The sequence below is a fragment of the Musa acuminata genome, chromosome BXJ2-9 (genome assembly GCF_036884655.1).
Source record: "Musa acuminata AAA Group cultivar baxijiao chromosome BXJ2-9, Cavendish_Baxijiao_AAA, whole genome shotgun sequence".
Lineage (NCBI taxonomy): Eukaryota > Viridiplantae > Streptophyta > Magnoliopsida > Zingiberales > Musaceae > Musa > Musa acuminata.
Genome location: NC_088346.1, coordinates 13,574,826 through 13,591,981, shown reverse-complemented (window position 1 = coordinate 13,591,981; position 17,156 = coordinate 13,574,826). Strand labels below are relative to the sequence as shown.

Sequence of the window (17,156 nt, the reverse complement as noted above, 5' to 3'; positions counted from 1 at the left end):
CAAGAATACAATGTCTTAACCCTATCCATATACATAATACACAGTATATAGGGTTTGGTTTTTGTTAGAAAAAAATATCATTGATATCTTGATCAATCCGATGTGCTCTAGACCCATATATGCAAGATTATCCAAAGTGTCTTCAAGGTGAAAATATCATGCTCCCAATGTGTCATCCTGTACGAAGACTGAGATCGAAAGAGGTTTCTCGATCCGATACTTTCGATATTTAAGTTAGTAATACGAGGTATATGCATATGGACATGAGTAATTAAGAGAAGTTCTCTTCTTTTTTTTTCTTTGTGTTAAAGATAAGCTTCTATACTTATTCGTAAAGAACATAAAAAAAACTTATTATTTTTCTTCTCATAAATGATGAGAAGAAAGTTTCGTCTTATCCTCCCTCATTAGGCATCATTGCCAAAGCAATTGAAGGAATTATCGATGAAGGGCACGAACCTCACAGGTACCTCAGCGTCGAACACGCACCTCCCATCGAAAAGATCGCATGTCACCAACTCTATACTACTCTCGAAGACCCTCTGTCCCTTCTCCAGACTTCCACCCTTCCCTTTCTTGGCCTCGACAGAGTGGTTTGCTAAAACGGGTGCAAGATCGGAAGTGTTCTCTGGGCTACCATTTCTCCATATGCTAAGGGAGGTGTTCACGTGTAGTGGAGCGAGGAAGGGAAGGCTGCCAGCATTAGTGTGGTTGACATGAACTAATCATAGGTCGGCTATAGTGATGACTTAGGGGTTGAACACGAAGGTGGTGGGCTAAGGGTTGCGGCCAAGGAAGATGATGAAAGCGAAGAAGACAAGGAGAGAGAAGATTGTGGTGTAGAATGCCAGGAAGACGAACAAGAGGAGTTGGACCATGGGCTTGAAGAAGTTCGTGAAGACATACTTGAAGATGGAGGAGGCCATTAGAGGAAGAGAGGGAGAAGGTTGCAGTGGGCAGTTAGCACTTCAGTTGCACCCCTATTTGCAAAAGGAAGAAAGCCTTATGTTCTCAATCTCGATCAGGTCGGGTATGACTTGAAGTCCCTATTCAAATATTTCTTTATGGAAGCTCTCAATCTAAAGTGTTGGGAAGACTATCTCAAGCAATAGAAAAATCTCGGTGCCGAATGCCAGGTTGAATGACAATTCTCCCGTGTCAGTCTTAGGTGTTGTCCGAGAGGCCCACAAGATGCTTGATAGCTCGTCCACCCATATGTCATTCACTTTAACAACCCTCTTCTTCAATCCTTCAAGGATGGCTCGATTGGTGATCTCGGTGAGATCGTTGATTTGAAGATAAGCTATCGAGTTAAACCTCAACTGAATCTTGTAGAACTGGCAAAACTCTTTGAATTTCACATTATTGAATTGAGTCTCGTTACCGGTGATAAGGGCTCTTGAGATTCCAAAGCATGTAATGGTATTTTATTATATGAAACCCTCGACTTATTTCTTGGTGATTGAGGCTAGTGGCTTGTCTCCACCCACTTCGTGAAGTAGTTTACTCCTACGATGAGGAACCTTTTCCGATCATAAGTTGGTGGAAAGGGTCCTACGATATTCATTCCCTATTAGGCAAAGGGCCATGTACAATCAATCGGGCTCAAAGGGATCATTAGTTGGTGTAGTACCTGAGCAAACTTTTAGCATTGGTGACACCTCCAAATATAGGTGATTGTGTCCTTGCACAATGTTGGCCAGTACAACCTCTATCAAAGCACCTTGAATGTAAGGGTTCATACACTTATGTGCTTCCCGTAAATACATTTATACACCTCGATGAGCACCCTCTTTTTCTTATAGTGTTAGGCAAGAAAACTCTCATTCGAGTTTTTCAATATGTGTAGTCCGTCCCATTGAATATAGGAGGACGAATGATAGAGTGACCCTCTTGAAAGCCGAAAAAAGTCATCTCTATTGGGTGTTAAACCAAATAGAGAGAAATGAGGCTTGATACCAATTGTTAGGATCAAATACTTCATACGATAAAATTATTTCGACAATGTTTAATTTTGAAAACGTTCATAAGAGTATGCAGCTAAAGTAATGAGGAAATAATACAATTTGCAATGAAAGTAAAGAGTTTAAAGTAAATGCAAACCGTGTTTTATAGTGGCTCGATCATCGTGACCTACATCCACTCTCGATTCCTCTTCACTCGAGGCCACCGACTTCCACTACTGATCTTCCTTCAATTGGCAAAGATCAACTACCCTTTTACACTCTTTCTCCTTTTGATAGGCTCAGGAGAGAACCTTTATAACCTCTCTTTCTTAGACTTCACTTCTCCTTTTAGAAGAACTTTCTAAATACCAGGAAGAAGGGACTCTAAAATTCTAAGAGAGATTACGTAATTTTTCTCAAGTATTTTTCCCTCCCTTTCAACTCAATTTCATGCATTTTTATGCAAGAATAGCTGGGATATTTATAGACCCAAAAAGGCTTCAAAATTGGAGTCAAAAGAGGTCTCATCCCGGGTTTTCTGGGTTCTGGCGGTACCACCGCTTGTAGCACTAACACTGGGCGGTACCACCGTTCAGTCTGGCAATACTATCGCCTGACATAATCTCGAAAATTATCTTGGAGACTGAGCCTCTAGCGGTGCCACCGTCTGGATCAGTGGTGCCACCACTTGACCCAGCATTTAGGTCACTGAATGAGCCTTTCTCTTGGCCACAACCTAAATTCGGGCCAAGTTGGCTCATAATTGAGTTGGCCTAATTACATTCTAAACTAACCCAATTACAACTAAAACTACTTCGATCTAAACAAATTATTACAAGTAAGAATATTAAGTTGTCCGGCATGTCATTGGTTCATCCGGCGCTTCGTCCAACCCTTCGGTGTATCATTCTCTCCTTCGGCGTATTGGCCAATCGACATGTTGCTTTCTCGCAACATCTGATCTCCTTAGCACAATGTCTGATCTTTTTAGCCTGATGCCCAAACATGGCACGAAGCCTTCTGCCGACACGTTGACCATTCCTCTGGTCTGATGTCCAATCTTCTAACATATTCAATTCCGGCCTAACTTCTTATTCTTCCTGCTTTAATCAATTTGTCACTCTTGATCGAAGTTACTCCTGCATCACTTAAAGCACAGATTAGATCATAACATTATCAATTGGTTTTATCATCAAAATCCGAGATTCAACACAAGTCACTAGTGGCATCTCTATGTGGTAGGCAAGATATCGAATCACGATATAGGTGATGCTAATCATAGGTGCCCAACAAGCCAATCACGTGAGTGATGACACGTGTGACTTGATACAGAATCTTTTTGCTTATTATATTTTGGCATATATCACTTTATAACTATTGCATATATGTACATATATATTGTGATATCATTGGATTTGTGCAATGGGAATCGGATCGTGATGAGATCACGAAAATGAGATCGATTCACCTTTAAACACATATTCTAAATAATCCCGATCATAGGTTACTCGAGAGGGATATCGTGATAACTGGACAAACTGGTGTGCTGTATACCCGTCCATATGATGGATGCAGCTGCTCTCATAGCTGCTCGTGTAGGGACACTAGGGATACAGTACAGGTGCTCATTGGAGGATGAGTTCACTGATTGATCCGCTTACGGAATGCTGGATGGTTGATGATGTCTTATTGTCAGATAGTGATTTCGTAGTCCTAGTGGTATATCTGGTCCTTAGACTTGAGACATCAAGGATGTCCTATATGAGTGCTCCACTCTTTGATATCAGACTTATAGGTTTGGATGTCCTAGATCTAGTACAGCTGGTCATTGGGAGTACTAGTCAACCTTACAAGGGCTATTGAGTGTCGATAGAGGATCATCCACTCTCGGCGTCATGAGAGGAATATCCCATGTGTTCTTGCTCAGACAAATCTCTGGTTAGGGTCATTAGGGTTGAGAGAGAAAGAGTTCTCCAAGAGAATCCGATTAGAACGAGACTTGAATATAAACCGTATGGGTCTAACAGCACCATGCTCGATATACAGTCTTTGGGATATTAGATGGATGAGGGACTATAGGTACACGATAACTGAGGATAGACAGGTTCAATGGATTGGATTCCCCTGTATCGTCTAGGGACTACGGCGTAGTGGCATAGTACATCCGTAGTCGATAAGTCAAGTGAATTATTACAGAGATAATAATTCATTGAGTTATAAGGAGTTCTGACAGGTATGACTCATGGCCAGTTCGATATTGGGCCTAGAGGGTCACACACATATGGTAGACATTGCGATGAGTAGAGGTTTGGATATGAGATATCCGATGGAGCCCTTGTCTTATTGAATATCCAATAAGCCCTTGAATTATTGGATCCCATGGATAAGATCCAATAAGAGCCCATGAGAGATTATTAGATAGAGATCCACTAATCTAAAAGGCTTGGGTTATTAGATGTAGATCCAATACCCACTAGGGGATGATCCATTAGGTTTTTGACAAGGGACCTCTATAAATAGGAGGGATTCAGAGCCTTTGTTTGCCTCTCATATTCTCCTTCCCCTCTCCACCTCAAAGCAGGCTTGGAGTTTTGAGGAGCATCATCGTAGCCCTGCTATGTGGATCACCGCTGGAGAGGAGGACGCTTGACCTCCTTCACCCTCTCATAAAGATCTGCAAGGAAATATGGATATACGATCTCCCTAGGTAACACGATATACTCTATACGCAGTTTTTCAATTTCATGGATTTTGCGCATCAATCTTCGCACGACGACGAACATCTCTTTGGGAATTGGGGATTTTATTTTCTTGTTCTTTCGTTGCGCATCTGATGTCACCCCCAAGATTTCCCAACAGGTGAGTCTCGAGAGACTCAACCAACTCAACCTATATCAGGAATTGATTTCTCCTTATAATGATGAAAGGTCACGTGGGTCAATCTAATTATCTTACGTTTACCGACTTAATATTATAGAAAGAGAAGATTTTGATTCGGTCTCCTAATATGATGTGTCACATACATACATATTTAATATATATCTATATCACATGCAAATATATATACATATATAGTAAGTGTATAAGCAATCACACATCATATGAGCAATCACACCAGATGATGTGAGCAGGCTTGAGCCAATGGGCCCAATCACTCATATCATGATCTATGTGTGCATTAGCGCATCTCCATACCCTATGATCATCCATCTCGTCATCCTCGGTTCTGTCGGTATCTTGGCATATCTCCATGCGTCGTGATCATCAGCCTCGTGGGTCCCGCTATCACCCCCACACTCCTCGTATAGTTACAACATAATTACAAACACACAAGCCCGACAATAAATGAGAAAAAATAGAGGCTCATAGGCTCCAATAATAACAACAATCACAATATACATATATATCATATCATACAGTCCATGATCATCTGTCTAAATCACATATCACATGCATATGTCATCATGTAGGACTACTATATAATAATAGTTAATTAATTATTTTATAATATTTTGAGAATCCTACCATAGGGACCCACATGGCAAGTAATCCCTTATGTGGCTAGAAAATCTTAGCCACTAGGGACTCTCCTGTGGCCAGGAATCTTAGGCCACAAGACTGCCTTATGTGGCTAGGAAACCCTAGCCACTAAGAAGTCGTCTACAGCTAGAAAACCCTTGCTGCAAGGCAGCCTTGGGTGGCTATGAAACCCTAGCCGCCAGAGGTGCCCCTTGCAGCTAGGAAACCATGGCTATAGGGGCTGCCAATGCTTAGGCTATGAGCAGCCTTGCTACTCTCGACCTTGCTACCTTTGGCTAGATCGAGAGTAGCAAGGTTTGCTTTCGGCCAAACTGTAGGGTAGCAACTATTGCTGCCCTTTTTCCTCTATTATGCGACAACAATTTTGGCAACAAAATATTGATCTGAAGCATCCAATAACAAAGAGGAGATGTGTAGTCCAAATTTAAAAACTACGACAAAAATCATAGTAATTGTGCAAAAACAATTATACGCGATTGAACACAACACACATTCGTTATAAACCAATCTTTCATATGAACAACAAAGTCCTAGCCCTAGTGTGTCCATGCTTATCTGAATATATGATGTGACACATAAGATTGGTCACTCGACCAAGCAGACACTAGTTGGAACTCGACCAATATATGGTACACCTCCTAAAACATTTCTAAGTCGGAGGCTGGCACCACTAAGTCTGAGTCAAAGGACTCCACCATTGGTAGTAGAGCCACACCACACGGTTGATTCACCTCCATAGGGGGACATCCTCTAGTGGTGCAATCGATTTGCCACCTTTCGAGGCTAAAATTTTTGTTGTCAACACCAAGATCGTGATAGGATCGGTGACCTATCTGAGTCCAAAGTATTAGAAGAGAAGGTTGTGGATATCATTATAAATCTTTCACAATGTGAATGGCTCCTAGGGTCTTATTCGAGGGTGTTCAAGTAGTAAACTAATGAGCCACACCACATGGGTGGATTCGCCTCTATAGGGAGGGGAAGCCTCCATCGATGTAGTCTATTCACCCGCTTTTGAGGTTGAAATTTTCACTATCAACACCAAGAATTATGATGGGATCGGTGACATATTTGAGTCCAAAGTATTAGAAGAGAAGGTTGACAACATCATTGTGAACTTTCATTATGTGAATGGCTCCTAGTGTCTTATCAGGGAGTGTTCAAGTTGCAAACTATAGTGAGAAGCAACTATGGCAGTAAACCATAATTTATATGGGCGAGGGTGGTGCTTCCTCTACCTGACCCTGTTCAACTCTTGAACGCTTTAAAGAGAGTGGAACATGTAGTGTCATCTAGCACACCCTAAGACGTATGGCACAATCCGAACAATACAATGATCATTCGTATCGTTAAGGAGATCATGCTAAATTTGTCATTATTTATGTTATGTCCATGCAGTAAGTAACAATTATGTCATGTTCCCCTTCACCGCAGGCAGGTATGATGCATGATCAGTTGTAAGATCACATCCATATCCATTTGGATTCTCCTGCCCACCACAAGAAGAGTCATATTTAGTACATGCCCACATCGCCTTTGTGTGTTGCCAAGCCATCGACCCTCTACGCTGCCACACCCAGCCCCATTGGCCCTCTATGCCACTACACCTAGCCTATTGACCCCTTGTGCACCATCACACTCGGCCTTACTAGCCCTTTGCATCACCACACCTAACTTATTGACCATTTGTTCACCATCGCGCTTGGCCTTATTGGCCCTTTGCATCGCCACACCTAGCCTACTGACCATTTGTGCACCATCACGCTTGGCCTTACCGACCCTCTGCTCTACTGCACCCAGCCTATTGGCTCTTTGTGCATCATCATGTCTAACCTTACTAGCCCTTTGTGCTACCACACCTAATCTAGTGGTCCTATGTACACCGTCGCACTTGACCTTACTAGCCATCTACACCACCACGCCCAGCCTATTGACAATTTGTGCACCATCATACTCGACCTTGCTGAACCTTTGCTCTACCACTCTAGCCTACTAGCCCTTTGTGTGCCATCGTGTCTAGTCTTACTAGCCTTTTGTGCCACCATACCTAGCATACTAGCCCTTTGTGCCACCATATCAAGCCTACTAGCCCTTTATGCACCATCGTGCTCAGCCCCACTAGCCCTTTAACACCACCACACCTAGCCTTCTAGCCCTTTGTGTGCCATCATATCCGACCCATTAGCCCTCTATGCCACTACGCTTGGCATATTAGCTCTTTGTGTATCATCATGCCTGGACCCCATTGGTCCTCTACACCAATGCACCATGAGCTACTAACTTATCGTGCTATTGCATTATACCATCGCAATTGATCGTATCATCCCATTGTGCTATCGTGTTTGATTGAAGTACACCCATAACATATTGTGTTAGGCATTCTAAATTGAGCGTCCCTTTGTCTTTAACACCAACAACAAATACAAACCTAATAGTACTTTCCAACCGGTTTCCTCTGTGTTGTGAGGGATGTGTTAGGGTGAAAATGACGTGGCTAATCCATCATTACTAATGGCAACACTATAACTCTACGTTTGACACCTCATTTGCATGTAGATGAGCTACCTAGCTAGCACTTGGAAAATGAGTAACTGCACCTTGACAATTCTATTTTTCACACCTCACTTAAGTGACATTCTGTCACGTCTAACTACACCTTGTAAGTGCCAACTAGAAAATGAGTATGGACACACACCTGTTATTGCACAAATAATAAATGAACAAGGATAATGGTTCGACATTGGTTGGGGGTGATTTTAACTGGCATAACAAACGAATATAATGACTCGGCATCAACTAAAGGTGATTATGATCATTTCTTACACTTTCGTGACCATAACGAGCTATGTAACATACCCTTGTTCAATTAGATCACTGACTTGAGCATCATAAAGGTATTGTTGGGAAAGCCCCTAATGAAGTTTTTGCATGTTTGAGTGTTTGATTCAAAAATTTCACCTTGAGACTAGCTCGAAAAAGAACTAGATTTGAGTAAATTTTTAGCTTGGACAATCAAAATCTACTCTAACATAAATATTTCATAAATATCTTGAGAAGAAGCACCCTGCACAAATATGGGATGAAAAAAACCCAAACTCTAATTTTTGGGAACCCAACTAAACATACTTTTTATTATTTAGTTGAAAAAATCATGAAAAATTAGCTAGATTTGTTTTCATCAAAGAACACCTTTTTAATTTTGGTGAAAACATAGTTTTATTGATTATTATCAAGATGCTATACATGTTCCTCTTTCTACTCTTACACATGTCGTTCATAATCTTTATAAAAAAAGTTTATGAAATTTGTTCTAATTTTTTATGGATATGTTTATATTTGTTCTGTGGAGTGATCAATGACAAATGCATTCCTACATGAGAGTCATAAGCTGATTGACAATGATCGGACCATACAAAAAGGAGTTATCACATTTATATTTTTTTAATAAATGACATACAACTGATAATATCTATAGAATGATAAAAATTACTTTGGAAAAATAGGATTTGGTTATTTTTTAATAATTTTTTGATAATATATCTACAAATATTATTGCTATTCCTGAATTATAAGAATCGTGTTAACTTGACTTTTGATGGTCCTCTTTTACATATCAGGTGTTCTTATCGTATTTTAAATTTATGCTTACAAGAACATCATAGATCTCTTGAAACTTTTTTTCTTCTATTAAATAAACTGTTATATTCTTATGCGGACCATCAAGTAATAAAAAAGTGAGCTGGATTTTGTGAATTAAATGGTAAAATCCCAAAAGATTTTCTAGGGATATCTAACTTGTGAATTACTTAGTAAAAGTTTTAAATATAAATAATTATTATGTATTTTTATTATAAATAATGTAGAACAAGTAAGTTTACACTCACAATATTATAATGTTTATGCAAAAAAAATAGAAAATCTAAAATTTTTAAGGATGCTACTTATATGTTATCCCCACTACTCATGTGTTTTTAATTGTTAGCACTAATATTGTTGAAGCTTTAGAAAAAAATATATGAACATGATACTGATTTAAACATGAATATTATGTCAATGAAAACTAAATGGATAGTTATTTTTGTGTTTTGATCTGATTATTTAACTACTTATTATGTAAGTTTAAGATTAGAGGTTGATATTGTAAAAAAAAAAATTAAGAAAAATAATAAAATTAGAAGGCTAAAAGTAGAATTTAGAAAGAAAAAGCTATTTGGCAATTATTTAACAGAGGTTTGTAATAAAAAATATTAGAGGGATTTTTTCGGTAAATTGTTTTTTAAGAAATTCCAAAAAAACGATTCGCCGAAGGCAACGGTTCGCCGGGACCCACAAGTGCATGATAATTCACGTAATGAGAACGACCTACCTGCTTCGTGAATGGCTGCAAAGGTGGTCCCACAGTACGATTTTTGTGGGCATTATTTTGTTTCGAATCACGTGGCAGGAAGGTTGCCCATAATGCAGGTGGTGCACAAAGATGGGCCCCGAAGGACTATTTTCTGGGCCTTACCCATTGTCTCAAACCACATGGCAGGTACGTTTGCCCATTTCGTAGGAAAAAGGTGTGGCTCGTCAAAGCGATGCAAAGCGCGGGAAAGTGTTCCTGAGGGATCCCTTTTAAGGGGGAGTTCTCGGCGCATCTGAAGGAGAAAGAAGCTCGGCTGAACTGGCAACGGTTCTCGAAAAGGCTCGGATCGAGACAACAGATTGAGGCGCGTCGGCGACGGAGACTAAACAAGGTATTCTCATCCTTTGCTTCTTACCACCGTGTGCTGCATCGATCAACGGGTTTGGGGATATGCTGCACTGTTTTCTTGACCGAATCATTAGGGTTTTCTTTGAATGTGTAGCGATTCGTTTTCTGCTGGAACGGGGAACAATTTTCTACGTAGTTGAGGTGGAACAAGAAAAACCCCGAACCAGCCCTTAACCCCAACCATTCCGTGATACCACCATGAATTCCGACAGCCGGCGGCGGGAAAGGTTGACCTATGGAAGAAACCCGTCGAAGCAGAAACACCGGCTCAATGCCGAGGAGGTGCTTGAGCGCAAGCTAGGGTTCGATCTCTTCACCGAGGGCGACAAGAGGCTTGGATGGCTGCTTACCTTCTCTCCTGTAAGAAAATTTCATCCACCCTTTCCCATTATTTTCTTGTAGCCGCACATTTACTTAGTACTTCCAAACCGTTCTCCTCACAGTATTCGTTTCTTGCTTGTGTCTGATATGTTATTGAATTTCCAGTCATCATGGGAGGATCAAGAAACCAACAAGATCTACAGTTGCGTGGATCTTTACTTTGTTTCTCAGGTTAGTTTTGACTAAGATATGTACCTAGATGATCTGCGCTGGCAAAGGAATTTTCTTGGTTATTAGTCTGGTTTGTCATTTAATCGTGATGCAATTTTTTTTTTTTTTCGGTTTATAGGATGGATTGACCTTCAAAGTGAAACACAAATTTCCACCTTATTTTTATGCTGCCACCAAAGTGAGTGATAAATCCTCTTCGGAAGGAACTCTGGAAGTTCGTAGCTTAATGGCTTTCTGATGCTTGAGGCGTGATTCTTGACCGAATGTTTCTTTATTGTAAGTTAAAGTCTGATATGGTTGCAATTCTGCAGGATAAGATGGAGTTGGAAGTTGAAGCATATCTTAGGCGTAGATATGAAAGACAAATAACTGATGTGGAGATTGTGGACAAAGAGGACCTGGATTTAGTAAGCTAATGCTATCCAATGATGCGTTCTCTGATATATCATTTTGTATTACTTTTTTGTCTTGATGTTTCATTATTCATATCTTCAGCTTGATAAAATGATTTCTTCCATTAAGAATAATAATGCATAAATCAATATCCTGGAGCAGGTCATTCTCGCCTTTTGTTCATCTTGATCCAAGTGTGACATGCCATCATGGAATGCTTCGATAACTTAAGGAGATTGCCTTCTGTGCCATTTGCTCGAATAGTTTAAAGTGATTAGTGTTACAAACTATCTGTTTCTTAATGTCATTATCTAATCTTGACAAAGGTTACACTTTGGAAAAAATTGTAAGTAGTCACAAATGAATTATATGAATATGTTTATCCCAATTACATTGGCAAACAATTAAACCAGCATTATATGCATGATGCATCTACAAAAATAAAAGTGGAGGAAGAGAAGGAACAAGAAGAAAATACATGAAAATAAAGAAACAAAAAATCTAGCTTGACCTTTCTTTAATCATGAAATGCCCATCATTTAAATCCAACATGTCCTTTATTTGGGGATATCTAGTTAGATGTTTTATTATAACTTCAATATGAACCAAAGGTAGTGAAAAGCCAGTACGATGAAACTTCGTCACATGTAGGATTATCCTTAGTTAAGAATTTTTGTCCAACAAAATAGTATTTAAAGAATTCCATGATATTTTTGACTTCCATCATATTGATCTAATAAACCCTAGAATCTAATATTGGCCTAAAGTGATATTCACACATATTAGTCACATAATACTCTAAATACTAACAATCACAAAAAAATATTATTGAAATTTAACTGTCTAGGACTAAGAAATTGGTGTGTATATATGACAAACTTCTTGCATGGATCATGTAGACTACTGGACCTTTTCTAGCAAGGTTTTCAATTTTGAATGCTAGACCAGCATTGGTCCTTGGACCGGTATTCGGTTGGTCCATTCTAGCATATCGACACATGCTACGTTGGAACATATTGTGCTACAGAGATGGGGGATGAATACTGGTCGGACTGTACCGAACAGGGTGAAATTGCAGTCCTTATTTCTTGGAATATATGGTATAGAAAATAGAAGCATAGCCTAATAACTATATTGATCATGTCTTTTGAAGCACACATCTACTAGCAAGAGTCAATTTGACATGTGTTGGATGCTATGCAAGATCAAGCCCTTGTTCTATGAAATAGTCTATTTGATATAAGGAATCAAATCATATCTCTGACTCATCTTTTTGACCCATTTACCTTGAACTAGTGAGTACATAGATTTCCATGGCTCATAAATTTGAGTTGTTGGATCTCATAAGATCCCTAATGAGCCATAACCTGGCTGCATGCAAAAAAATAAAATCCAAATAAAAGAAAAGGAAGGTGGAAACATTGAAAATTCTTTGTAAACCATCCTTTTCTTGCCTCATTCTTTTGTTGCTAAAGTCAGGGAAGGTTGGCCTTTTGTTGGTTCAGGTTGAGGTTCAAATCTACCCCACTTAGCCTTACCAAATGACTGCAATCAAAGCTAGGTTCTTCGTGAGCTTTCGTATCAGGTTTCATATGATGTTAGGTTGGTGAAGGATGATATTTGGATGCAAGGCATCTATTTCTTCTGATGGGAGATTTAATCAATTTACTATTCTTGTGAGGTTGTAAGTTTGTTGTCCATCTTTGAGAGCTCTGTTTCTTATGTTGATCCTGTTCCACCTATTCCTTTATCAGAAACTTGCTTGTTTCTCTTTCTTTCTACTTGGAGGGTCACTTCAATAAGATAATTATTATTTTTGATGCGCTTTTCCTTAATTTTAAATCATGCATTGTGTTCACTGGTCTTCTTGATTATTGGGTCCTGATGTTTTTCTAAAGATCTATCTAGCTAAAACGGATAAGAGTACTAGTTGGTTCCTCAAATACAAGGATCAAACTAGCTTGGCATGATTGCTAGACCCATGCCTGTTACTCAGTAGCTTCACATGGTCTCTGATGGCATATCATGCCTTTATGTCTTGCTAGTAGCCTAGTACTTTGCTAGCATCATCATATATATCAATATTTTAAATGATTATAGCCCAAATATTGAATTTACTAAAGTACCTTGATGCTTTGACTTGGGTATGATGTGTCGGAGCACAACTGATCATGTGCCAGACATGTTTCTTGCGGTAATTCAGGATATGAAAATACAACTTAAAAGAGTCCAAGTTTGGGATGGTGATACAGCACATATGAGTCCATAATTAAAATATTTGAAGACACATATAACGTGTTTGCATAACAAATAACTTTATGTTTATATATTATTGAAAATCACTATATATTTCTGAATGTTTTATTTAGCCATCCGAAAACTAAAAAGAGGTTTAATAGATTTATAATATTTTTGAAAATGATTCATTTTTTTGTTCTCTTTTTTATTCTTGTCTCTTATCTTCTTTCCTATCTTTGCTCTCTTTCCTTTAAGATGTGTCTATGTAGAGCTCGAATGAAAATGCATTAATGGAGAGGATCTATAGGACTCCTTTCTCTCTCTCTCAGTAGTTGTGTGGAAAATATTGGAAACTCTAAACATGGTTCACTTATTCTTCTCTATTTCAAGCAGCTTGTAGTGACAATGACATGCCTTGTATCATGGTATGCAGTACCGAATAGTACCGCCCGGTACGGGTGGTACGTACTGGTCCGACGGCATATCAGTATGCGGATCGCCAGTACCGCTACAGTGCTATATTGTAGTAGTGCTACAGTGATACAGTATGAAAAAATATATAAAATTATTCGGTACACCGGTAATGTACCGTACCGAGCCAATCTCGAAACACTGGTACGGTACGGTATTGCATACCTTGCCTTGTATACCTTTTGTCTTTCTCTTGCCTATTTCCTCTCACGTTCTTCTTTTCCCCTCACTGCTGCTATGGACCTTGAAGGAGTCCAATAATCTGAAACCTGGACTAATATTTTGACAAGGGATTTTTATTTTTCATTTTTCTTAATAAATTTCGTTGCTGTTGCACCCTCTCTTCTTCTCTTGATCTCTTCCCTCTGTTGATTACCTTCTCCTCCTTTGCTTCTGCTTCTATTTGTGTTCTTCTTTTGCTAGTGTGGTTGGTTGGAATCGGCTGATTGCAATTCGAATGAGCCAAGTTGGACTCATATTTCATATTGACATTTATGTATTATTGACAAAAGTTAAGTGGGGGTAAAATGTGGATAGATGGTAGTATCTATTTCATGTATAATAATATTCTGAAGATATCTGTATTTTGCTACATGCAATATTTTCAGTCATGAGACTTATGATTCTTAAACTATATACACCCTTTACACGATTATGGATCAAAGGAATTTCCAAATCCTCATATCTAGTTTAGCTTGATTAATTTCTTCCTAATGAAAATAAAATTATAGGTTTGACGGATTTGGTAGATCTTTGTTGTTACAAAGTCAATTGTTCTTTTATCCTTGATGAATGCATGTGTTGAGTACATGGGATTGCAATTATACTGGATATCTAAGTTAAGGAAATTGAAGCCGCAAACTATCTATCTTGGCATATGCTGTAAACTGCTTTAGGTTGTATGTTGCAGATGTTTAACTATTGTACACTGTACATGTCAACTGATATTTTACCCCTTGTAGTGTATCTAAACTATCATCATTTGCTTTTCTTATTTATAAAATGTTGAGCTGGGCTGCTGTGCTGCCGCCTATCCTAAAAGCTTAAGCTGATTGGAAGGAACTAAATTTATATTTAAATCTTAACATCCTTCCTCACCATGGACCTGACCCCCTTCTATTTTGAGCTTAAAGTTCCCTCTCACCTGCAAGCTGAATGAAAGACTAATGGACTTGACACATGAATGCAATTATAACTGATGGGCTGCTTTGATTCCATGATAAAACGATGAGTTTGGTTATCACATATCCTAAAAGCATAAGCTTTTGGGGATGGTGGCAACCTAACAGGTCAAGTTATTGTGGTATATGTTATAACAAATGTTTTGTATTTCTTACATGTGATTATTGATTCTTTCTTCGTTATTTAGCTATCATAAATGCATGGTTTTCTAATCAAATATCTTGCTATGCCAGAAAAATCATCTTTCTGGTTTGAACAGGTCATATTTAAAGCTCAGCTTTGATACTGTCCAGCAACTAATACACGTCAAGAATGACCTTATGCATGTTGTTGAAAGGAACCAATCAAAATTAGATGCTGCAGAGGCATTTGAATCTATATATATTGGTGGAAGGTAGTAACTTACTATTTTACTAATTCTGTGCACAAAATAGTCAATGTTGTTGTATATGCCATAATGCCAATCATCTAAAACTTAAGTTTTCATTCTATGTTCACTTCTTTTCTTTATGGTTTGGTACCTTGGCTTTGTTTTGTGCCTGTATTAGGTACTCACATATTACTGTCTTATCTAAATGTTTTTGCTTTTTTGATTGTCTATTTCAGAAAGGAAAGGCCACAAGATCTAATGGATTGCATTATTGATCTTCGTGAATATGATGTTCCCTATCATGTTCGTTTTGCTATCGATAATGGTAGGTTTTATGTTTATGTTCTTTTCTTTGTTTGTAGAAACTGCATAATCCTATATGATCTATAGTGGTAATCAAGGATTGAAATATCGTATCGTACTGGAGTTTCGACGTTCGTTCGGTATAGTACGATAATGTATACCGAGTTGTATACTATTCAGTATACTGCTCGGTGTATATATATATATATATATATATATATATATATATATATATATATATATTCGTCTCTCTCTTCTCCTAGGGGGGCGACGTCGCCTCGTTTATATATATAAATTAATAAATATATATTTCTATATAAAAGATTATATATATATATTTATAAAAGGTGACATCGCGTCGCCTTTTCCTTCTCCCATGCAGGGCGACGTCGTTGAGGTGACACGACCTCAGCGACGTCGCCTTGTTTATGTATATATATATATATATATATATATTTATATATATATATATATATATATATATTTATAAAAGGTGACGTCGCGTCGCCTTGGTGACGTTGCCGAAAAAAGGCGACGTCGCCTTTTATAAAAATATTTATATATAAAATAAATAAATATTTAAATAAATAAATATATATATATATATATTCTGTCCGGTAACGGGCGGTTCGTGTAACGGTCAGCTGACGAGCCGATACGTACCGCTCGGTACGGATGGTATTATTCGAAACTGTATACCTTGGTGGTAATACCTAATAATGGAAATGTTATTTAATGCAGATGTTAGATGTGGTCTGTGGTATGATATATCTGTCTTTAGTGCTGGTATTTTGCTTGAGAAAAGGTCTGATCTTCTTCAACGGGCAGAAGTTCATGTTTGTGCATTCGATATTGAGACAACAAAGCTCCCTCTGAAATTTCCAGATGCTGAATATGATCTCATAATGATGATTTCATACATGATCGATGGACAAGGGTACTTGATAATCAACCGGGAGGTTAGACAGAATGCCATTTTAATTGACATCCTTAGATATTGGAGCTTGATGTTGCTAATTTCAAATTCTTGAATAGATATTATATTTGTTTTCCACTGATTAAATTCTCGTATTGTCATTGTTTTCCCCCATTTTTCTTAAGCTGCTATAAGCTATTAATGTTATATTATTCTGCACAACTAATGTTTTCTTCCTTCCGGAGATCCTTCTCAGTTTGCATGATACTGAACATTAATTGATAATCATTCTGGGTGAGTGAAATGGCTTTGGTGTTATTTTATGTCTTGAAATGCGACCTCATAGCACTAATGGCAATACTGTTTGAACTATTAATAAATTAAGATCTGATTTGGCAAAGGCAATAACATGTAATATTTCATTAAAAGTTGTCTTAAATTCTGTATTCTTGGTTTGCTCGCATACTATCTCTGCAATGCTGGAACTCA

At 38.3% G+C, this 17,156-nt stretch overlaps 1 protein-coding gene across 1 annotated transcript in view; it reads left to right on the top strand.

Annotated features, from left to right (window-relative positions):
- The first annotated feature begins 10,085 nt into the window (after nucleotides 1-10,085).
- Nucleotides 10,086-17,156, top strand: part of LOC135623216 (DNA polymerase epsilon catalytic subunit A-like) — a 35,316-nt gene continuing 28,245 nt past the window's right edge. The window contains exons 1-8 of the mRNA XM_065125935.1: nucleotides 10,086-10,225; nucleotides 10,337-10,602; nucleotides 10,729-10,794; nucleotides 10,913-10,972; nucleotides 11,106-11,201; nucleotides 15,312-15,472; nucleotides 15,685-15,773; nucleotides 16,493-16,710. Of these exons, the coding sequence (XP_064982007.1) occupies nucleotides 10,441-10,602; nucleotides 10,729-10,794; nucleotides 10,913-10,972; nucleotides 11,106-11,201; nucleotides 15,312-15,472; nucleotides 15,685-15,773; nucleotides 16,493-16,710 (852 nt within the window). The 5' untranslated portion in view covers nucleotides 10,086-10,225; nucleotides 10,337-10,440. The remainder of the gene's footprint in view (nucleotides 10,226-10,336; nucleotides 10,603-10,728; nucleotides 10,795-10,912; nucleotides 10,973-11,105; nucleotides 11,202-15,311; nucleotides 15,473-15,684; nucleotides 15,774-16,492; nucleotides 16,711-17,156) is intronic.